Source organism: Scyliorhinus torazame, chromosome 4, assembly GCF_047496885.1.
Source record: "Scyliorhinus torazame isolate Kashiwa2021f chromosome 4, sScyTor2.1, whole genome shotgun sequence".
Classification (NCBI taxonomy): domain Eukaryota; kingdom Metazoa; phylum Chordata; class Chondrichthyes; order Carcharhiniformes; family Scyliorhinidae; genus Scyliorhinus; species Scyliorhinus torazame.
This window is the reverse complement of record NC_092710.1, coordinates 192537071-192561639: the sequence shown is the minus strand read 5'-3', so window position 1 is coordinate 192561639 and position 24569 is coordinate 192537071. Positions and strand designations below refer to the sequence as shown.

The window sequence follows — 24569 nt, the reverse complement described above, 5'->3', positions numbered from 1 at the left end:
GTGTTTCTACCCTCGCTGTTGGTTTTCCAGCTCGTGTTCTTCGATGAATTTGTTTGCGTCGGTGGGGGCTGTAAAGAAATACTCTCTTTCTTGGTATGTGACCCAGAGTTTCGCTGGGTACAGCATACCAAACCGCACATTGTTCCTGTGAAGGGCTGCTTTTGCTGTGTTGAATTCGGCCCGTCTCCTGGCGAGGACTGCCCCAATATCCTTGTACACTCGAATGAGGTTCCTTCCCATCTGCAGGTTGTTTTGCCTGGCCCAGTGCAGGATTGTTCCCTGTCTTAGTGCCGGTGCAGTTTGGCTATAGCTGCCCTCGGGTGTTTCCCCGCCCTGGGTTTCGGGCGCAGCGACCAGTGCGCTCTGTCCATTTCTGGTGGGTTGGGGAAAGTTTCCCTCCCCACTAAGTTGCCCAGCATCTCGGCCACGTAGGCCGTGGGGTTTCTACCCTCGATCCTATCTGGTAGGCTCACTATCCTGACATTTTGTCTTCTCGAGCGGTTTTCCTGGTTGTCCACCCTGCCCTTCAGGCTCCCCTGCGTTGTGCCCAGTCTCGCCACCTCTTTCTCCAGGGCCGTGATCCGGTCACTCATGTCCGTCGCAGCCCTCTCCAGCTCCTTAATGGTCGCCTTTTGGGTTTCCAGTTTCTCCTCCTGGGCTTCCAGTTTCTTCTCTGCTCTGCCCAGGACGAGCAGCACCTCCGCCAGGGCCTTGGCCATTGCTGCCTGTACTGCGGCTTCTATGTCTGCTTTGGTCCCTGCTTGCTTTCTTGCTGATGTTCCCTCAGCGCCTCAGCAAAGGCTGCTTCAATAACGACACTAGAGAGTAAAACAGTAAAGAAGGCTTTAATAAGCTAAGAACTAGCCTGGTGCCGAGACAGGTGCTTACTGGGTCCCGCCTGCAAGGCGGCCCCTTATATACGACTCCCAGGTGGGCGGAGCTGGAGGCGGAGTCCCCCAGGGTTCCAAGCCCGGTCTTAAAGGGGACATCACCTCAGATGATGATAAGGGTACAGTAATACCATAACCGTTCACCGCAGTGCCCTTTTCCCCTCTGCTTGGCTCCCATCTGGCATTTTCCCCCCCCTTTTTTCCCCCCTTTGTTTTTTTTCCACACCTCTTTTTTTTGCCCCCTCTTTCCCCCTCCCTTCCCCCCCCCCCTTCTGAAGAGACTCTTTTCAGGTAAGTTTTCTTTTTTGAGAAGTGTGGAAGGAGAGAGGGAGTGTTCTGTCCCTTTAACAGTTTTATTTTTCTAAGTCTTTCTTTTCTTTGTTTTTTCTCCCCCCCCCCCCCCCCCCGTCAAACAGAGGGAGTTCTTGTTTTCTTTTTCTCCTCCTCACTCACTCTGGAACGAGAGAGAGAGAGAGAGAAAGGCTTCTCGTCGGGCCGGGAGTCCCCCTTTGTTCTGCCGCTGCCTGCCCCGTGGTGGTTGCAGCCGGGGGGGGGGGGTCGGCCCTCGTTGCTGGCTCGGACCCCGCTTTGGCTCAGACCGCCGCTCCTCCTGCCCCGCGTTGTTGTCCCATGCCCTGCTGCCGCCCGCGTACTGCTGTGGCACTACGGGGGGGGGGGGGGGCTCAGTCGGTCGGGCTGACTCGCAGGCCCGCGCTCCGATGTGCTGTCTCCGTTCGGGGGTGGGGGGCGTGACTCTCCGCAATCGCTTCCTGGTCTCCGGCCCCCGACACCTCCCGCGCACCTTTCCTCCCCCCGGGCCGCAGCTTCCCCTCCAGTCCCTTGCGGCCTCCTCTCCTTCTCCCGGGGGGGGGGGGGGGCTCTCCCCTCGTGCTTCTGCCGCTCGCTCTGCTCCCGAGCGCCCAGGTCTCCGGCCTCGCTCCGCCTCGGAGTCCGGGTTGCTCCTCTTCCTTCGTCCTCTCTCGCCGTTCGGGGGCCCAGTCAGCCAAGCACACGCGCCCGGGCGCACGTTCTTCGTGGGAGAACGGGACGCAACTATGTTCCCCCCTCCGGAGCTCCTCTACGTGCGACCCCTCCCCTCCGCCGCTGGAAGTCGAATGACCTTGTCATTCTTGATCTTGCCCCGCTGTGTGTTATTGAACATGAAGGCAACCGACCGTTGGTCAGTGAGGAGAGTGAATCTCCTGCCGGCCAGGTAATGTCTCCAATGTTGCACAGCTTCCACAACAGCTTGGGTTTCCTTTTCGACGGAGGAGTGGCGGATGTCGGAGCCCTGGAGGGTACGGGAGAAGAAAGCCACGGGCCTGCCCGCCTGGTTGAGTGTAGCGGCCAGGGCAAAGTCGGGCGCATCGCTCTCCACCTGGAACGGGATGGACTTGTCTCCTGCGTGCATCGCGGCTTTAGCATTATCTGCTTTGATGCGGTTGAAGGCCATAGAGTCATAGAATTTACAGTGCAGAAGGAGGCCATTCTGCCCATCGAGTCTGCACCGGCTCTTGGAAAGAGCACCCTACTCAAGGACAACACCTCTACCCTATCCCCATACCCCAGTAACCCCACCCAACACTAAGGGCAGTTTTGGACACTAAGGGCAATTTATCATGGCCAATCCACCTAACCTGCACATCTTTGGACTGTGGGAGGAAACCGGAGCACCCAGAGGAAACCCACGCACACACAGGGAGGATGTGCAAACTCTGCACAGACAGTGACCCAAGCCAGAATCGAACCTGGGACCCTAGAGCTGTGAAGCAATTGTGCTATCCACAATGCTACCGTGCTGCCCATCAAGGGGACACCAGCAGGGACAGGCAGGCCTCAGCCATCAGGGGAAAAAGGATGGATTTAATGAGTGGGCGGGCATTGACCGCATAATTGGGGACCCACTGGGCAGAGTAGGAGAAGAACCCCAGGCATCTCTTCAGGACCTTGGGGGAGGGGAAGTTCCAGGTTGGGCCCTAGGAATCCGTTTTCCACAACGCAGCCAAGGATGGCTAGGCGGGTTGTCCAAAAGAACAAAGAACAAAGAAAAGTATAGCACAGGAACAGGCCCTTCGGACCTCCAAGCCCGTGCCGACCATGCTGCCCGACTAAACTACAATCTTCTACACTTCCTGAGTCCGTATCCCTCTATTCCCATCCTATTCATGTATTTGTCAAGATGCCCCTTAAATGTCACTTTCGTCCCTGCTTACACCACCTCCTCCGGTAGCGGGTTCCAGGCACCCACTACCCTCTGTGTAAAAAAACTTGCCTCGTACATCTACTCTAAACCTTGCCCCTCTCACCTTAAACCTATGCCCCCTAGTAATTGAACCCTCTACCCTGGGGAAAAGCCTCTGGCAACATTCTGGTAAATCTCTTCTGCACCCTCTCTAAAGCCTCCACATCCTTCTGGTAGTGTGGCGACCAGAATTGAACACTATACTCCAAGTGTGACCTAACTAAGGTTCAATACAGCTGCAACATGACTTGCGAATTCTTATACTCAATGCCCCGGCCAATGAAGGCAAGCATGCCGTATGCCTTCTTGACTACCTTCTCCACCTGTGTTGCCCCTTTCAGTGACCTGTGGACCTGTACTCCTAGATCTCTCTGACTTTCAATACTCTTGAGGGTTCTACCATTCACTGTATATTCCCTACCTGCATTAGGCCTTCCAAAATGCATTACCTCACATTTGTCCGGATTAAACTCCATCTGCCATCTCTCCGCCCAAGTCTCCAAACAATCTAAATCCTGCTGTATCCTCTGACAGGCCTCATCGCTATCCGCAATTCCACCAACCTTTGTGTCGTCTGCAAACTTACTAATCAGACCAGTTACATTTTTCTCCAAATCATTTATATATACTACAAACAGCAAAGGTTCCAGCACTGATCCCTGCGGAACACCACTAGTCACAGCCCTCCAATTAGAAAAGCATCCTTCCATTCCTACTCTCTGCCTTCTATGACCTAGCCAGTTCTGTATCCACCTTGCCAGCTCACCCCTGATCCCGTGTGACTTCACCTTTTGTACTAGTCTACCATGAGGGACCCTGTCAAAGGCCTTACTGAAGTCCATATAGACAACATCCACTGCCCTACCTGCATCAATCATCTTTGTGACCTCCTCGAAAAACTCTATCAAGTTAGTGAGACACGACCTCCCCTTCACAAAACCATGCTGCCTCTCACTAATACGTCCATTTGCTTCCAAATGGGAGTAGATCCTGTCTCGAAGAATTCTCTCCAGTAATTTCCCTACCACTGAAGTAAGGCTCACCGGCCTGTGGTTCCCTGGATTATCCTTGCTACTCTTCTTAAACAGAGGAACAACATTGGCTATTCTCCAGTCCTCCGGGACATCACCTGAAGACAGTGAGGATCCAAAGATTTCTGTCAAGGCCTCAGCAATTTCCTCTCCATCCTCCTTCAGTATTCTGGGGTAGATCCCATCGGGCCCTGGGGACTTATCTACCTTAATATTTTTTAAGACGCCCAACACCTCGTCTTTTTGGATCTCAATGTGACCCAGGCTATCTACACACCCTTCTCCAGACTCAACATCTACCAATTCCTTCTCTTTGGTGAATACTGATGCAAAGTATTCATTTAGTACCTTGCCCATTTCCTCTGGCTCCACACATAGATTCCCTTGCCTATCCTTCAGTGGGCCAACCCTTTCCCTGGCTACCCTCTTGCTTTTTATGTACATGTAAAAAGCCTTGGGATTTTCCTTAACCCTATTTGCCAATGACTTTCCGTGACCCCTTCTAGCCCCCCTGACTCCTTGCTTAAGTTCCTTCGTACTTTCCTTATATTCCACACAGGCTTCGTCTGTTCCCAGCCTTTTAGCCCTGACAAATGCCTCCTTTTTCTTTTTGACGAGGCCTACAATATCTCTCGTTATCCAAGGTTCCCGAAAATTGCCGTATTTATCCTTCTTCCTCACAGGAAGATGCCGGTCCTGAATTCCTTTCAACTGACACTTGAAAGCCTCCCACATGTCAGATGTTGATTTGCCCTCAAACATCCGCCCCCAATCTATGTTCTTCAGTTCCCGCCTAATATTGTTATAATTAGCCTTCCCCCAATTTAGCACGTTCTTCCCAGGACCACTCTTATCCTTGTCCACCAGCACTTTAAAACTTACTGAATTGTGGTCACTGTTCCCGAAATGCTCCCCTACTGAAACTTCTACCACCTGGCCGGGCTCATTCCCCAATACCAGGTCCAGTACCACCCCTTCGCTAATTGGACTGTCTACATATTGTTTTAAGAAGCCTTCCTGGATGCTCGTTACAAACTCTGCCCCATCTAAGCCCGTGGCACTAAGTGAGTCCCAGTCAATATTGGGGAAGTTGAAGTCTCCCATCACCACAACCCTGTTGTTTTTACTCTTTTCCAAAATCTGTCTACCTATCTGCTCCTCTATCTCCCGCTGGCTGTTGGGAGGCCTGTAGTAAACCCCCAACATTGTGACTGCACCCTTCTTATTCCTGATCTCTACCCATATAGCCTCACTGCCCTCTGAGGTGTCCTCCCGTAGTACAGCTGTGATATTATCCATGTAAAATGCACCCCTTTTACATTCCCCTCTATCCCGCCTGAAACATCTAAATCCTGGAACGTTTAGCTGCCAATCCTGCCCTTCCCTCAACCAGGTCTCTGTAATGGCAACAACACCATAGTTCCAAGTACTAATCCAAGCTCTAAGTTCATCTGCCTTACCTGTAATACTTCTTGCATTAAAACATATGCACTTCAGGCCACCAGACCCGCTGTGTTCAGCAACTTCTCCCTGTCTGCTCTGCCTCAGAGCCACACTGTCCCTATTCCCTAGTTCTCCCTCAATGCTCTCATCTTCTGACCTATTGCTCCCGTGCCCACCCCCCTGCCATACTAGTTTAAACCCTCCCGTGTGACACTAGCAAACCTCGCGGCCAGGATATTTATGCCTCTCCAGTTTAGATGCAACCCGTCCTTCTTGTATAGGTCACACCTGCCCCGGAGGAGCTCCCAGTGGTCCAGATAACGGAAACCCTCCCTCCTAACCCAGATGTTTAGCCACATGTTTAGCTGCTCTATCTTCCTATTTCTAGCCTCACTGGCACGTGGCACAGGGAGTAATCCTGAGATTACAACCCTAGAGGTCCTGTCTTTCAACTTTCTGCCTAGCTCCCTGAACTCCTGCTGCAGGACCTCATGCCCCTTCCTGCCTTTGTCATTAGTACCAATATGTACAATGACCTCTGCCTGTTTGCCCTTCCCCTTCAGGATGCCGTCTACCCGTTCGGAGACATCCTGGACCCTGGCACCAGGGAGGCAACATACCATCCTGGAGTCTCTTTCACGTCCACAGAAGTGCCTATCTGTGCCCCTGACTATAGAGTCCCCTATTACTATTGCTCTTCTGCGCTTTGACCCTCCCTTCTGAACATCAGAGCCAGCCGTGGTGCCACTGCTCTGGCTGCTGCTGTTTTCCCCTGATAGGCTAACCCCCCCGACAGTATCCAAAGGGGTATACCTGTTCGAGAGGGGGACAACCACAGGGGATTCTTGCACTGACTGCCTGCCCTTTCTGGTGGTCGCCCATTTCTCTGCCTGCACCGTGGGTGTGACCACATTTATATAACTGCGACCTAGGACGCTTTCCGCCACCTGCATGCTCCTAAGTGCATCCAATTGCTGCTCCAACCGAACCATGCGGTCTGTGAGGAGCTCCACCTTCTGCAGATGAAGCCATCCGGGACGCTGGAAGCCTCCCGGACCTGCCACATCTCACAGTCAGAGCACTGCACCTCTCTAACTGACACTGCGTCAATTAATTAGTAAATTAAAATTAAAAGTTTAAAAAAATTCGGAAAAAAAAGTTAGTTAACTATCTGTTTCCTAGCACTAGATTTCTACTATAAATGTGAAATCTAAATATAGTACTCTCCGATCTCTGGCTTAGATACCCCTCTAAATTATAATTAAGTAATTATGTTTAATTAGTTACCAATGCTTAATTTTTAAAAATTTAGTGTAGATTCCCAACCAGCCACTCAGGTCACAGCTTTTCTGTGATGTCACTTCAGTTCCCCCCTCCCCCCCCCCCCACACACACAATTTGAAAAGGTAATAAAAGTAAAAATGAGTAAAAATCACTTACTTATCTTCTGAGGGTCTTAGATGTTCTCAGGTTCTCTCCCTGACAGAGACTGCTCCTCCTCCTCCTCCGAACGGCTCCCGAAACTAGGCCGCGATCTTTGTAAATCTCTGCTCCAACTCGCAGCTCCCGTGCTTTTTAATGCGGAAAACACATTTCTCCTTATTGTATGTGAGGTTAAGGAGCTTGGTGGTGTGGAGGAATTTTTGGAGGTTGGCGTCATGGTCCTGCTGGTCATGGCCGCAGATGGTGACATTATCCAGATACGGGAACGTTGTCCGCAGCCCGTACTGGTCAACCATTCGGTCTATCTCCCGTTGAAAGGGACCCTGAGGAAGTGGTAGAGGCGGCCATCTGCCTCGAAGGCAGTGTATTGGCGGTCCTCCGGGCGGATAGGGAGCTGGTGGTACGCGGACTTCAAGTCGATGGTGGAGAAGACTTGGTACTGCGCAATCTGGTTGACCATGTCAGATATGCGGGGAAGAGGGTACGCATCGAGCTGCGTGTACCAGTTGATGGTCTGACTGTAGTCGATGACCATCCGGTGCTTCTCCCCAGTTTTGACGATCACCACTTTGGCTCTCCAGGGGCTATTACTGGCCTCTATGGTCCCTTCTTGCAGGAGTCGCTGGACCTCCGACCTGATAAAAGCCTTGTCCCAAGCACTGTACCGTCTGCTCCTAGTGGCGACGGGCTTACAGTCTGGGGTGATAAGGAATACTTGCGGGCTTACCCGGGAGTTAAGGATTCACAGCTTGTGGGTCTCGGCGACGGCGATCACAAAGGACTCGGCGTACGATTCAAAGCAGCGTAGCCAGTGTTCAAACGTAATAGTGGCGTCGGCTGCTTGGGGGTCCAGCTCCAGGCGACCAGGTTTTAGCAATGGATCCATCTGAAAATTTTAAGCTGATTAAATTGATGTACCATCAATTGACGACAGACGAGGAGTCGGGAGAAAAACTGTGGCTTTAATCACCTTAAAGACACCTACTGGCAGCCGGTCCCAGAGTGAGGGCAGGGCTGGAGGTTGACCACCTTTATACATGAGCCTGAGGGGAGGAGCCACAGGCGGAACCACCTAGTGAATTGCTAAGGTGTCCATCATTGATGGGGATACATGTGTCCAAGAATGCAACTGATTCTGGAGAGTAGTCCATGGTGAGTCTGATGGTAGGATGGAATTTGTTGCTGTCATTGTGTAGTCATTTCAGTGATTCTTTGTAGTAAGTCCAAAGGAAGAATATAGTATTTGTGGAGAAAGCTCTTTGATGGAGTTCAGTTCTCCACAAATACTGGCAGGCATGCTGAATATTTTCCAGCATTTTGTTTTTATTTCAGTTTTCCAGCATCAAGTGTGTGTTGCTCTTTTACAAAGTTGCACAAGTTCAAGCAAGACCTCCACTGCACAGAACCTTCAACCGACACTATATACTAGATACTTCAACGACATATGTCTTATGGTCTATATTCTTCATTCTTGGACACACGTATCTCCATCAATGATGGACACCTTAACAATTCACTCTGCTGGAGTATTTCCAGCGTTTTCTGTTATCTCTGCATACTGAATCTTCAGAAATTTCCTACAACAGCAGTCTACAACAGTACTTAATTAGCTGTCAGGCAGCACGGTGACACAGTGGTTAGCACTGCTGCCTCACGGCACTGAGGACCAAAGTTCGATCCTGGCCCTGGGTCACTGTCCATGTGGAGCTTGCACATTCTCCTCAGGTTAGTGTGGGTCTCTCTCCCACAACTCAAAGATGTTGGATTGGCCATATCTTTTTATTAAAACAGTAACCATCACATTTTTACAAGGCCAAACATAAAATTACATTGATGCTGTGAAGTAACCAGTGAGCTAAAGGTGACTCCAAATTGCCCCTTAATTGGGAAAAAAAGGAATTGGGTACTTTAAATTTATTTTTTAAAAATTGGCCGTGAAGTGCTTTGAGTCTGCTTGGGGTCATGAGAAAGGCGCTATAGAAATACAAGTCATTTCCTTACTTGTGCAGAAAACGTTGGATTCTAACAAAGGGGCAATTGAGTTCATGCAACATGAGGTGCAGAAACCTGGTCCCATTCATTGCAACATCGCCCAGCAGGAGACTCGAGCATGCGCACTGGCCGCCACAATATCCCATCGAGCATGCGCAGACGCGTCAGTTGCTTTCCAGGTCGAAACGTTAATTTGGATTTCGAGGGCCCGGGACGAGTATTAAACTTGCTGAATGCACGGATCTGCAAACCGAGTGTAAACGCTAAAGCCGATTAATTAGTTGGAGGTCGCCGTGTTTGAGGGGATGGCGATGCTGTCGGAGCGTGAGTACCGGACCGGCACGTGCGCCGCTTTGGAAGGTCCCCCGGAGCACGAGCAGCCTGATCTGCCCGAGCCCTGGGACTGCAACGTGGTGAAAGGACATCCATTAAAATGTTGCACAGGAAAATCATGCATTTAAACAGCACCTTCTGCAGGCCCAGGGCGCCTCAAAGCAATTACAGCCAATGAAGTGCAAACAAAAGTGCAGATAAACGTGGCAGCAAGGTCCCACAAACAGCAACCCGACAATCCGTTTTTGTGCTGTGTATTCATACAATCGTAGAGGGAGAAATACTGGCCAGAGGATAACTTCTCTGCAGTTCCTCTTCAAAATATGTCATGTCCACCTGAGAATGGGTTTAACATTTCATTGTTTAAAACAAAACACTGCCAGCAGCGTAGCACTTCCCTCTGTACTCAATTTTTCTGTGTAAGTCCTGGAGTCGTAGAACCATCTGGCCAAGTCAGCCACAACTAATTCTGACAAATGTATTATAAACTAATAGTAATCACTGGTACAAGGGACACGTTTTTTTTTTTCTTTTAGCACAATCTTCGTGCAAGTATCTGCTGAGGTAGTACTTGGCAACACTCTTGTCTCTGAGTCGTATGGTTCTAGGTTCAAGCCCCACCACTTGGAGCTTGAGCACAGAAATCAAGGCTGCCGGGGGCGGGCCGGAGGAGGCATGGCTGGAGGTGGGCCCAAGAAAGGGGATGGCTGATCGGTGGAGGGGGGGGGGGGGGCACTTTGCCTCCCAACTAGGCTGATCACCTGGAATGTTCGAGGGTTGAATGGGCTGGTTAAAAGGGCACGTGTGTTCGCGCACCTGAGGGGACTGAAAGCGGACGTGGTAATGCTGCAGGAGATGCACCTTAGAGTGGTGGACCAGGTTAGATTGAGGAAAGGCTGGGTCAGTCAGGTCTTCCACTCGGGGCTGGATACAAAGAATAGAGGGGTTGCGATCTTGATTAATAAGCGGGTGATATTTGAGGTGGGTAGAATAGTTTTGGATGTGGGGGTCGATACATTATGGTTCATGGTAAGCTGGAGGGGATGAAGGTAGTGCTGGTTAATGTATATGTGCCAAATTGGGATGACGTGGAATTTATAAAGATGTTGGGGAAGATACCGGACGTGGACTCGCTGATCATGGGAGGGGACTTTAATACAGTTATTGATCCCGGCCTGGATCGGTCATGCTCTAAAACGGGCAGGGTGCCAGCAATGGCAAAGGAACTGAAAGGGTTCATGGAGCAGATGTGGGGGGGGGGGGGGGGGGGGGGGGGTGGATCCATGGAGATTTAGGCAGCCGAGGGTGAACGAGTTCTCCTTCTACTCCCATGTGCACAAGGTATACTCTCGGATCGATTTCTTGGTTTTGGGTAAGGCCCTGCTGGCAGGGGTGGTGGACACGGGGTACTCGGCGATCACATTCTCGGACCATGCTTCACACTGGGATTGGATTGGATTGGATTTGTTTATTGTCATGTGTACTGAGGTACAGTGAAAAGTATTTTTCTGCGAGCAGCTCAACAGATCATTAAATACATGGGAAGAAAGGGAATAAAAGAAAATACATAATAGGGCAACACAACATATACAATGTAACTACATAAGCACTGCCATCGGATGAAGCATACAGGGTGTAGTGTTACTGAGGTCAGTCCATATGAGGGTCATTTAAGAGTGGTGACAGTGGGGAAGAAGCTGTTTTTTAGTCTGTTCGTGTGTGTTCTCAGACTTCTCTATCTCTTGCCCGATGGAAGAAGTTGGAAGAGTGAGTAAGCCGGGTGGGAGGGATCTTTGATTATGCTGCCTGCTTTCCCCAGGCAGTGGGAGGTGTAGATGGAGTCAATGGATGGGAGGCAGGTTCGTGTGATCGACTGGGCGGTGTTCACGACTCTCAAGTTTCTTGCGGTCCTGGGCCGAGCAGTTGCCATACCAGGCTGTGATGCAGCCTGATAGGATGCTTTCTATGGTGCATCTGTAAAAGTTGGTAAGGGTTAATGTGGACATGCTGAATTTCCTTAGTTTCCTGAGGAAGTATAGGCGTTGTTGTGCTTTCTTGGTGGTAGCGTCAACGTGGGTGGACCAGGACAGATTTTTGGAGATGTGCACCCCTAGGAATTTGAAACTGCTAATCATCTCCACCTCGGCCCCGTTGATGCTAACAGGGATGTGTACAGTACTTTGCTTCCTGAAGTCAATGACCAGCTCTTTAGTTTTGCTGGCATTGAGGGAGAGATTGTTGTCGCTACACCACTCCACTAGGTTCTCTATCTCCCGCCTGTATTCTGACTCGTCATTATTCGAGATCCGGCCCACTATGGTTGTATCGTCAGCAAACTTGTAGATGGAGTTGGGACCAAGTTTTGCCACACAGTCGTGTGTGTACAGGGAGTAGAGTAGGGGGCTAAGTACGCAGTCTTGCGGGGCCCCGGTGTTGAGGACTATTGTGGAGGAGGTGTTGTTCATTCTTACTGATTGTGGTCTGTTGGTCAGAAAATCGAGGATCCAGTTGCAGAGTGGGGAGCCAAGTCCTAGGTTTTGGAGCTTTGATATGAGCTTGGCTGGGATTATGGTGTTGGAAGGCGGAGCTGTAGTCAATAAATAGGAGTCTGATGTAGGAGTCCTTGTTTTCGAGATGCTCTAGGGATGAGTGTAGGGCCAGGGAAATGGCGCCTGATGTGGACCGGTTGCAGCGGTATGCGAATTGCAGTGGATTAGGGCGTTCTGGGAGTATGGAGGTGATGCGCCTCATGATCAACCTCTCGAAGCACTTCATTACGACTGAAGTCAGGGCCACTGGACGGGAGTCATTGAGGCACTTTGCCTGGTTCTTCTTTGGTACCAGTATGATGGTGGTCTTCTTGAAGCAGGTGGGTACCTCGGAGTGGAGTAGGGACAGGTTAAAGAGTCCGCGAATACCTGTTGACCTGCAGGTTAGTAAAGATAGCAATCAGCGCCCGCAATGGAGGTTAGATGTAGGGCTATTGGCGGATGAAGCAGTGTGCGAGAGGCTGAGGAAATGCATACAAAATTACCTGCAGGTAAATGATACGGGGGAGGTCTCAGTAGCGGTGGTCTGGGAAGTGCTGAAGGCAGTGGTGTGAGGAGAGCTGATCTCGATCCGGGCTCACAGGGACAGGACGGACAGGGCAGAGACAGACGGACTGGTAAAAGAGATTCTACAAGTCAACAGGAGGTACACGGAGACTCCAGAGATGGGGCTTTTAAGGGAACGGCGGAGGCTACAGGCTCGGTTCGGCTTGTTAACCACAGGGCGTGCAGTGGAACATCTCAGAAAGGCGAGGAGGCGATTTACGAGCATGGTGAGAAGGCCAGCAGGATGTTTGCACAGCAGCTCAGAAAGAGGGAGGCAGCTAGAGAAAGTTATTGACGGGGATGGGAACTTAGTTGGAGACTCGGCAGGGGTGAGCAAGGCGTTCAGGGATTTCCACAGCAGGTTGTGCAGGTCGGAACCCCCTACGGGACCAGAGGGGATGAGGCACCTCCTGGAGGGGCTTACATTCCTGAAGGTGGACGGGGAGCTGGTAGAAGGGCTAGGGGCCCCGATCTGGTTGGAAGAGACATTGGAGGGCTTGAAGGCCATGCAGTCGGGTAAGGCCCCGGGACCGGATGGGTACCCAGTGGAATTCTACAAAAAGTTCTCCAGGATATTGGGACTGGTGCTGATGAAGGTGTTTAATGAGGCTAGGGAAAGAGGGGTTCTGCCCCAGACAATGTCACAGGCCATGATTTCGCTTATCTTGAAACGGGACAAGAACCCGGAGCTATGTGGGTCTTACAGGCCGATTTCCCTGTTGAACGTAGACGCCAAACTGTAGGCCAAAATTTTGACCTCCAGGATTGAGGATTGTGTACCGAACGTCATTGTGGAGGATCAGATGGGGTTCGTTCAGGACAGGCAGCTGGTGGCAATGTAGGAAGGCTGTTAAATGTGATCATGATGCCCCCGGAAAGTAGGGAGGTGGAGAGTGGTCGCAATGGATGCGGAAAAAGCTTTTAACCGGGTTGAGAGGGATTATTTATGGGAGGTTCTGGGGCGGTTCGGATTTGGGAGGGGCTTTATTGACTGGGTCAGGTTGCTGTACCAGGCTCCTGTGGCAAGTGTACGGAAGAACAGGACGACTTCGGACTATTTTAGACTGCACCGGAGGACGAGACAGGGATGCCCCCTCTCCCACTGCTGTTCGCGCTAGCTACAGAGCCGCTGGCAATTGCTCTGAGGGCCTCAAGGGGCTGGTCCGGGAGGGGGGGGGTGGAGCACAGAGCCTCGCTGTATGCGGACAACCTGCTTCTGTATGTTTCAGATTCAATTGAGGGGATGGAAGAAATGATGTGAATTTTAGGGGAATTCGGACGGTTTTCAGGGTATAAGCTTAATATGGGGAAGATCGAGATGTTTGCGGTCCAGGCGAGAGGTCAGGAAAGGCGACTGGGGGAAACTACCGTTCAGAGTGGTGGGGACAGTTTCAGGTACCTGGGTATCCAAGTGGCGCGGGATTGGGACCGGCTACATAAATTGAACTTGGCCCGGCTGGTAGATCAGATGAAAGATGATTTGCTCCCGTTATCTCTAGCTGGGAGAGTCCAAACGGTAAAAATGACAGTCCTCCCGAGATTCCTGTTTGTATTTCAATGTCTCCCCATCTTCATTCTGCGGTCCTTTTTTAAACGGGTCAATAAAGTTATATTGGGCTTTGTAGGCGGTCCCCGCGAGTGAGGAGGGTAATGCTGGAGCGGAGTTGGGGAGAGGGAGGGCTGGCGCTGCCGAACTTTAGCAATTATTACTGGGCGGCGAACATAGCCATGATTAGGAAATGGCTGGGGCTGGGGCGGGGGGGGGGGGGGGGTGGCGGCGGCATGGGTGCGTATGGAGGTGGCTTCTTGCAAGGGCACAAGTTTGGGGGCGCTGGGAACTGCGCCTCTGGCGTTCACGCCAGCGCGGTACTCCAACAGCCCCGTGGTGGTGGCGGCCCTGAGAGTCTGCGGGCAATGGAGGAGATATGTGGGAGCATCAGTATGGTCCCCAATCTGTGATAATCACCGGTTTGCCCCGGGGAGGATGGACGGAGGGTTCCGAATATGGCGGAGAGCGGGGATTGAGAGGATAGGGGACTTGTTTATAGAGGGGAATATGAAGGTGCTGGAGAAGAAGTTTGCATTGGTGGGGGAAATGTGTTGAGTAGAGTCAACGCAACCGCAACTTATGCCAGACTCAGCCTGATTCAATTCAAGGTCGTTCACTGGGCTCACATGACAGTGGCCCAGATGAGCAGATTCTTTGGGGTGGAAGATAGGTGCGCAAAATGTGTGGGAAGACCAGCGAACCATGTCCACATGTTCTGGGCGTGTCCAAAGCTGAGGGGATTTTGGCAGGGGTTTGCTGACGCTATGTCCAATGTATTAAAAACAAAGGTGGCACTGAGTCCAGAGGTGGCGATTTTTGGGGTGTCGCAAGGGCCTTTGCTTCCCTGGTAGCCCGGAGATGGATACTATTAGCTTGGAGGGACTCAAAGCCCCCAAAGTAGGAGACCTGGCTATCGGACATGGCGAGCTTTCTCTGTCTGAAGAAAATTAAGTTCGCCTTGTGAGGGTCACTGTTAGGGTTCGCCCGGAGGCGGCAACCATTCATCGACTGCTTCGCCGGGAATTAATCAGCAGCAGAGGGGTTGGGGGGGGGGGGGGGCTGGTGAGGGGGTTAGGTTAGCGTAGAGTGGGGGTTAATTAATGGTGGGACCTGTTGGGGAGGGAGGTGGCATTTGCACTATGTTTATATTTTCATGTATATTGTTTATTTTACTGCTGTTACAATGCCAAAAAATACCTCAATAAAATGTTTATTGAAAAAAAAGAAATCAAGGCTGGCACCCCAGTGCAGTGAAGGGACCATAGAGTCCATACAGTGCAGAAGGAGGCCAATCACGTCTGTACCAATCCTCTGAAAAATCATCCTACCCTGGCCCACTCCCCTGCAACCCCTCAACTCCACCTGCACATCTTTGGACTGTGGGGGGGAAACCGGTGCAAACTCCACACAGTCACCCACATATGCTCGCTTGAGCGGATGTGAAAGGTTCCATGGCACTGTTTTGAAGAAGAGCACGGGAATTCTCAGTGATGTCCTGGTCATTACTTGTCCCTCAAAACATTGCAAAGAACATTATCTACTCATTATTACATTGCCGTTGTGCAAAATGGTCTGCTGCATTCGTTGCACTGCAAAAGTGATTATTCTTCAAAAAGTACTTAATTGGCTGTAAAGTGCTTTGAGACATCGTGGTTGTGAAAAACTTGATATAACTGGAGTCTTTTTCTTTGAAGGTGCTCGACTGTTCCAGTTTTATGTGCACTGTTATACCACTGTTTTTGAATGTTAGGGGCACAGTGCAAATTGATGCCATTTAGAAAGTTGTAAAATTGACTGCTTTGATGTGGTGCGGGGCAACATCGAAGAGGCAGTGTTGCACTGTTAGGGATTGTTGATCAGTTGCTGTGGGGATCTTTTTAAACTTCCAATTTGAAACTTGCAGTGATGATAAAGAACTAAGCGTCCTATACACATTAAGTTGTCTGTTTGATTTAGTTTTGAGAGCACACGTGGTTACGTTGTCATGTGTGCGTTGCCTGAGACAGGTTCTTGGCTCATGCTTTATCCTGAGCTGTTTTCGTCAGTGTTTATTCACCATTACCACCCACTCTGGGACAGGGCGAGGAGGCTGGACCCAAGTCTGCCTCAGACGGAATGTAAATTGAACCTGTGCGTTCTGAACCACCGCTAGATGTCTAGCCAACTAAACTAACTTGAAGCACAACCAGGGAGTAGCGGAGATGATGCTTCTATCTAGGGCATAATGGTAACGTGTGTTGCTTTGTTACTACTGCTTGGGCATTAGCAATTGTCAAGACTGACTTAGACTGAAAAAATATAACCACTGACATCAGTAAAGATGAATCGTTTTGGAACTAAGTGAAGGGTTAAAGAGTTAATTGACTCTGATACTCCAAATTCCAATATTGAGCAGAACACATGTAAAACTGTGCTGCCAGTTGTGTAGCACTGTTTGGTATAGTTGAGTTAAAGGAGGAAATATGAAACTAAAACAGAAAACCCGCAGCAAGCATGTCAACATTTGAAGAGAATATAGCGAACTGTGGAAAATAATTTGCCTCTGCCATCCTCCTCTTTCTAACCTTTCTCCCCCCTTTTCTCCTCTTCTCCCCATTCCCTCTTTCTCCAACTTTCCACTTATTCTCCTGTTTGACATGCATTTGGTCTTGACTCCCTGTGTGGAATGACACAGGAGTGGGACTTGTGTCTCGAGTGTATGCATTTGCAATCACTGTGTGAGATAGTGGATCTATAATGTTTTGTCAGTCATTTATTATCAGCAGCAGGGAATAGAATTCAGTGCACCAGATGGCAATTGTTTTGTTTGTAGCCCGTAGAAAGCAGAAATGGTCTGTGGATCCAAGGAACAACACTTGGAGCAATGATGAATCCAGGTTTGGACAGAAGATGTTGGAAAAAATGGGATGGTCGAAAGGAAAGGTGAATATTATACAGCTAAAGCTGAGATGTATGAATTATGAGTGATTTGTCTGCTTTTAATTACCGTATATTAAAAAAATCACTGATACAAATGTGATTTTGTCCAATATTGTGTTAGTTGATCCCAACTAGTACAGTGGTGTAGGTGTCACAGCATCCAGGAGTTGAGGAATTATAATCATTTTCCCAATGCCGCTCTATTAAATTTGTCCCATTTCTATATGCTATCCCCACTGCTTTGCCAGATTTGCACCTTAAAGTATTTCCTTTTTAAAAATAAATTTAGAATACCCAATTCATTTTTCCAATTAAGGAGCTATTGAGCGTGGCCAATCCACCTACCCTGCACATCTTTGGGTTGTGGGGGCGAAGCCCCCGCAAACACGGGGAGAATATGGGCAGCACGGTAGCATTGTGGATAGCACAATTGCTTCACAGCTCCAGGGTCCCAGGTTCGATTCCGGCTTGGGTCACTGTCTGTGCGGAGTCTGCACATCCTCCCCGTGTGTGCGTGGGTTTCCTCCGGGTGCTCCGGTTTCCTCCCACAGCCCAAAGATGTGCAGGTTAGGTGGATTGGCCATGATAAATTGCCCTTAGTGTCCAAAATTGCCCTCAGTGTTGGGTGGGGTTACTGGGTTATGGGGATAGGATGGAGGTGTTGACCTTGGGTAGGGTGCTCTTTCCAAGAGCCGGTGCAGACTCGATGGGCCGAATGGCCTCCTTCTGCACTGTAAATTCTATGATAATCTATGAATATGCAAACTCCACACGGACAGTGACCCAGGGCCGGGATCGAACCTGGGACCTCGGCGCCGTGAGGCCTGCCACTGTGCTGCCCACCTTAAAGTATTTTAAATTTATTTTTCAAAGCTATTGGTGAACTTACTTCCACCACCCTTTCAGGAAGTGCATTCATCAGAACTTGCTGTGAGAAAATGTTTCTCCTCATGTTGCTAGTCTTTTGCCTTCAATTTGTGCATTCTGGAGTTCCGGGTGCGGCGATGACCAGCTGAGTCGCACGTTTCGGCAGCTCCCGGTGAAACGGACTTTTGGGCTCTTGATAGGAGCCCCAACGGCAATTTTGACAGCTAAAAACACTGTGCGGTAAACCAGAAGGGAATCCCCCCTGGATACGGATGAAAAAAGGAGGAGAAAGTGGCCGGATTGCAGTGGATCCTTTAGAACAGCGGCAAGGAAGGCAAGCAAAAACCAAGATGGCGTCGGAAGGTGGCAGTTTAACATGGGGCCCTGAACAACAAGAGTTCTTGAAATGCTGTGTGGAAGAGCTCAAAAAGGAAATGAAGAAAGAGCTGTTGGCCCCGATACTACAGGCGATCGAAGGGCTAAAGGAGGAACAAAAGACCCAGGAGCGGGAGCTTCGGGTCGTGAAGGCAAAGGCAGCCGAGAATGAGGACGACATACAGGGCCTGGTGGTGAAGACGGAGATGTATGAGGCACATCAGAAAAGATGTGTGGAAAGGTTGGAGGCACTGGAGAACAACGCAAGGAGGAACAACTTGAGGATTCTTGGTCTTCCTGAAGGTGCGGAGGGAGCGGACGTCGGGGCATATGTGAGCACGATGCTGCACTCGTTAATGGGAGCAGAGGCCCCGGCGGGTCCGTTGGAGGTGGAGGGAGCATACCGAGTGATGGCGCGAGGACCGAGAGCAGGAGAAATTCCCAGAGCCATAGTGGTGAGATTCCTCCGTTTTAAGGATAGAGAAATGGTCCTTAGATGGGCAAAGAAAACTCGGAGCAGTAAATGGGAGAACGCGGTGATCCGCGTTTATCAAGACTGGAGTGCGGAGGTGGCGAGAAGGAGGACGAGCTTTAATCGGGCCAAGGCGGTGCTTCATAAAAAGAAGATAAAATTTGGAATGCTGCAACCGGCAAGACTGTGGGTCACATATCGAGGGAGGCACCACTACTTTGAGACGGCGGATGAAGCGTGGACTTTTATTGTGGAAGAAAAACTGGAATGAGCGGGTTATTAAAAAGAACGTTTGAACAAAGTGGTGGGGCGAATGTGGGGGGCGAAGAGGGGGGTTAAAAAGGGGGGAAAGAGGAGTTTTATGTATTAATCCTGCGATGTGGTAACTTTTCTCTCTTCCACAGGTGGTGATGGGGGGAGGAGGGGAGTTGGAGGAGATGGGGCGTTGGCCATTGGGGGCGGGGCCAAGGGAGAAGCGCGGGCTTGGTTCCCGCGCTATGATAATCATGGCGGGAATAGAGAAGCAGGAAGGAGGGGGCGTCGCACGGTGCGAGCCGAGGTCACGGGGGGAAGCCGAGGTCGGCCAGAGTTTGCTGACTTCTGGGAGCAACATGGGGGGAGTAATTATGCTAGCGGGGGATCTAGCGGGGGGGGGGGGGGGTGGGGGGGTGGGAGTGGGGAATTACGAGGTTGCTGCTGCTGGGGAGCGGGGGGAGCTGGTATGGGAGGGGATGGGCGGGGGGGCACCGCCTGGGGGAGATACAGTTGCGTGGAAACCGGGTGAGGAGCTGGAAAAAGGGGATGGCTAATCGACAAGGGGGGGTTGGTGGGAAGCCCCCCAACCCGGCTGATCACGTGGAACGTGAGAGGGCTGAACGGGCCCGATAAAGAGGGCACGGGTACTCGCACACCTTAAGAAACTTAAGGCAGATGTGGTTATGTTACAGGAAACGCACCTGAAACTGATAGACCAGGTTAGGCTACGCAAAGGATGGGTGGGGCAGGTGTTCCATTCGGGGCTAGATGCGAAAAACAGGGGGGTGGCTATATTAGTGGGGAAGCGGGTAATGTTCGAGGCAAAGACTATAGTGGCGGATAACGGGGGCAGATACGTGATGGTGAGTGGCAAACTACATAGGGAGACGGTGGTTTTGGTAAACCTATATGCCCCGAACTGGGATGATGCCAATTTTATGAGGCGGATGCTAGGACGCATTCCGGATCTAGAGATGGGAAAGCTGATAATGGGGGGAGATTTTAATACGGTGTTGGAACCAGGGCTGGATAGGTCGAAGTCCAGGACTGGAAGGAGGCCGGCAGCAGCCAAGGTACTTAAAGATTTTATGGAGCAGATGGGAGGTGTAGACCCGTGGAGATTTAGCAGACCTAGGAGTAAGGCGTTCTCGTTTTTCTCCTATGTCCATAAAGTCTACTTGCGAATAGACTTTTTTGTGCTGGGAAGGGCGTTGATCCTGAAGGTGAGGGGAATGGAGTATACGGCTATAGCCATTTCGGATCAGGCTGCACACTGGGTAGACTTGGAGATAGGGGAGGAAACAGGAGGGCGCCCACCCTGGAGAATGGACATGGGACTAATGGCAGATGAGGGGGTGTGTCTAAGGGTGAGGGGGTGCATTGAAAAGTACTTGGAACTCAATGATAATGGGGAGGTCCAGGTGGGAGTGGTCTGGGAGGCGCTGAAGGCGGTGGTTCGAGGGGAGCTGATATCAATAAGGGCACATAAAGGGAAGCAGGAGAGTAAGGAACGGGAGCGGTTGCTGCAAGAACTTTTGAGGGTGGACAGACAATATACGGAAGCACCGGAGGAGGGACTGTACAGGGAAAGGCAAAGGCTACATGTAGAATTTGACTTGCTGACTACGGGCACTGCAGAGGCACAATGGAGGAAGGCACAGGGTGTACAGTACGAATATGGGGGGAAGGCGAGCAGGTTGCTGGCACACCAATTGAGGAAAAGGGGAGCAGCGAGGGAAATAGGGGGAGTGAGGGATGAGGAAGGAGAGATGGAGCGTGGAGCGGAGAGAGTGAATGGAGTGTTCAAGACATTTTATAAAAAATTATATGAAGCTCAACCCCCGGATGGGAGGGAGAGAATGATGGGCTTTTTGGATCGGCTGGAATTTCCCAAGGTGGAAGAGCAGGAAAGGGTGGGACTGGGAGCACAGATCGAGGTAGAAGAAGTGGTGAAAGGAATTAGGAGCATGCAGGCGGGAAAGGCCCCGGGACCGGATGGATTCCCAGTCGAATTCTATAGAAAATATGTGGGCTTGCTCGCCCCGGTATTGACGAGGAGCTTTAATGAGGCAAAGGAAAGGGGACAACTGCCCCCGACTATGTCTGAAGCAACGATATCGCTTCTCTTAAAGAAGGAAAAGGACCCGCGGGTCCTATAGACCTATTTCCCTCCTGAATGTAGATGCCAAGATTCTGGCCAAGGTAATGGCAATGAGAATAGAGGAATGTGTCCCGGGGGTGGTCCACGAGGACCAAACTGGGTTTGTGAAGGGGAGACAGCTGAACACGAATATACGGAGGCTGTTAGGGGTAATGATGATGCCCCCACCAGAGGGGGAAACGGAGATAGTAGTGGCGATGGATGCCGAGAAAGCATTTTATAGAGTGGAGTGGGATTATCTGTGGGAGGTGCTGAGGAGATTTGGTTTTGGAGATGAGTATGTTAGATGGGTGCAGCTGTTGTATAGGGCCCCGATGGCGAGCGTGGTCATGAATGGACGGAGATCTGCATATTTTCGGCTCCATAGAGGGACAAGGCAGGGATGCCCTCTGTCCCCATTATTGTTTGCACTGGCGATTGAGCCCCTGGCGATAGCGTTGAGGGGTTCCAAGAAGTGGAGGGGAGTACTTAGAGGAGGAGAAGAACACCGGGTATCTTTGTATGTGGACGATTTACTATATGTGACAGACCCGGCGGAGGGGATGCCAGAAATAATGCGGATACTTGGGGAGTTTGGGGATTTTTCAGGGTATAAATTGAACATGGGGAAAAGTGAGTTGTTTGTGGTGCATCCAGGGGAGCAGAGCAGAGAAATAGAGGACCTACCGTTGAGGAAGGTAACAAGGGATGTTCGTTACCTGGGGATCCAGATAGCCAAGAATTGGGGCACATTGCATAGGTTAAATTTAACGCGGTTGGTGGAACAAATGGAGGAGGATTTCAAGAGATGGGATATGGTATCCCTGTCACTGGCAGGGAGGGTGCAGGCGGTTAAGATGGTGGTCCTCCCGAGATTCCTTTTTGTGTTTCAGTGCCTCCCGGTGGTGATCACGAAGGCTTTTTTTAAAAGGATTGAAAAGAGCATCATGGGTTTTGTGTGGGCCGGGAAGACCCCGAGAGTGAGGAAGGGATTCTTACAGCGTAGCAGGGATGGGGGGGGGCTGGCACTACCGAGCCTAAGTGAGTATTATTGGGCCGCTAATATTTCAATGGTGAGTAAGTGGATGGGAGAGGAGGAGGGAGCGGCGTGGAAGAGATTAGAGAGGGCGTCCTGTAGGGAGACTAGCCTACAGGCTATGGTGACAGCCCCATTGCCGTTCTCACCGAGGAATTACACCACAAGCCCGGTGGTCGTGGCTACACTGAAGATTTGGGGACAGTGGAGACGGCATAGGGGAAAGACTGGAGCCTTGGGGGGGTCCCCGATAAGAAACAACCATAGGTTTGCCCCGGGGGGAATGGATGGGGGATATGGAATGTGGCAAAGAGCAGGAATAACGCAACTGAAAGACCTGTTTGTGGATGGGAAGTTCGCGAGTCTGGGAGCGCTGACCGAGAAATATGGGTTGCCCCAAGGGAATGCATTCAGGTATATGCAACTGAGGGCTTTTGCGAGGCAACAGGTGAGGGAATTCCCGCAGCTCCCGACACACGAGGTGCAGGACAGAGTGATCTCAAAGACATGGGTGGGGGATGGTAAGGTGTCAGATATATATAGGGAAATGAGGGACGAAGGGGAGACTATGGTAGATGAACTAAAAGGGAAATGGGAAGAAGAACTGGGGGAGGAGATCGAGGAGGGGCTGTGGGCAGATGCCCTAAGCAGGGTAAACTCGTCGTCCTCGTGTGCCAGGCTAAGCCTGATTCAGTTTAAGGTATTACACAGGGCGCATATGACTGGAGCACGGCTCTGCAAATTTTTTGGGGTGGAGGATAGGTGTGCGAGGTGCTCGAGAAGCCCAGCGAATCATACCCATATGTTTTGGTCATGCCCGGCACTACAGGGGTTTTGGATGGGGGTGACAAAGGTGCTTTGAAAAGTAGTGGGGGTCCGGGCCGAACCAAGCTGGGGGTTGGCTATATTTGGGGTTGCACAAGAGCCGGGAGTGCAGGAGGCGAGAGAGGCCGATGTTGTGGCCTTTGCGTCCCTAGTAGCCCGGCGCAGGATATTGCTAATGTGGAAAGAAGCCAAGCCCCCGGGGGTGGAGACCTGGATAAATGACATGGCAGGGTTTATAAAGCTAGAGCGGATTAAGTTTGTTCTAAGGGGGTCGGCTCAAGGCTTCACCAGGCGGTGGCAACCGTTCGTCGAATACCTCGCAGAAAGATAGATGGAATGGAAAAAAGAAGGCAGCAGCAGCAGCCCAGGATCGGGGGGGGGGGAGGAGGAACCAGAAGGACTCTCAGGGTTGTTAATATATACTGTATAATATGTATAGGTCGTTGCTACAGATAATTATATATTGTACTGTTAAATTATATTTTTGGAGAGTGTTACTTGTGATAAGGCAGTTGCCAATTAGGGTTAGTTTTAATTTTTGTTATTTATTATTTATTCATTTTCTGTTTATAAAATAGGTCATTGTTATTTGTGTTGTTATAATATTGTGTAAAGGATGCACAATGTACTGTGTTGGTTGACCAAAAATTTTCAATAAAATATTTTATAAAAAAATAAATAAATAAATTTGTGCATCCTGATCACTGCCCTTCTGGAAAGGCCTTCTGATTTGCTCTTATCAAATCCTTTCATGATTTTGAACATCTCTATTAAATCTCCTCTTGTCTGCCCTAAAGAGAACAACTCCAGCTTTTCGATGAATAAAAGCAAAATTATGCGGATGTTGGAAATCTGCAATAAAAGCAGAAAATGCTGGAAATCTCAGCAGCTCTGGCACCGCCTATGGAATGAGAAACAGAGTTAACGTTTCATGCCCATATGACTCCTCTTCAGAGCCAGACCTGCTGAGGTTTCCTAGCATTTTTTGTTTTTACCCCAGCTTTTCAAATCTTCTAAAATCCTGCATACCTGGCACCATTCCTGTAAAAAGAAAAACAATATATTATGGATATTGGAAACTGATGTGAGAACAAGAAATGCTGGAGTTATTCAGCAGGTCCGGCAGTATCTGCAGAGCGAAGAAACAGAGTTAACGTTTCAGGTCGATGACCCATCGTCTGAACTGGGAAGAGGTTAGAGATGTTATAGGTTTTAGGTAAGTGCAGCTACAGGGAAAGTGTGGATGGGGTTGGTGGTTGAAGGGTGGGAAGAAAAGAAGAAAATTGGAGTCTGTGATAGGGTGGAAAGTAGGTGGGTTTCTGACAAAAGGATGATGGTGCAAGACAAAAGGGGATGGCAATGGAACAAGGAAAGAAGAAAAAGATGAGTCTGGAGCAGGTTAAATAGAGAATAGCAGCAGCTATTACCAACAGCTGCTTTCTGAAAAAAATTGTGACCTGAAATGATTAAAATGCATGGTGAAAGCTGTAAAGTGCCTAATCAAAAGTGGTGCTTTTCCTCCAGCTTCCGTTGAGTTTTGTATAATTCCAGTAAATCTACTTTGCACCTTCTCTGCCTCCTTCCTAAAACGTTGAACACGATTCTCCAGCTGGTACCCAAACAGCTGTTTATAAAGGTTTAGCATAATCTTGATTTTGTGTT

The 24569-nt window shown here is 50.2% G+C and overlaps 1 protein-coding gene across 2 annotated transcripts in view; it reads left to right on the top strand.

Annotated features, from left to right (window-relative positions):
- The first annotated feature begins 9182 nt into the window (after positions 1-9182).
- Positions 9183-24569, top strand: part of pinx1 (PIN2 (TERF1) interacting telomerase inhibitor 1) — a 201796-nt gene continuing 186409 nt past the window's right edge. The window contains exons 1-2 of one of the 2 annotated variants that reach the window (XM_072499038.1): positions 9183-9365; positions 16831-16940. In XM_072499038.1, coding sequence (XP_072355139.1) covers positions 9347-9365; positions 16831-16940 — 129 coding nt within the window. In that variant the 5' untranslated portion in view covers positions 9183-9346. The remainder of the gene's footprint in view (positions 9366-16830; positions 16941-24569) is intronic. The other variant, XM_072499037.1, reaches the window with a different exon arrangement.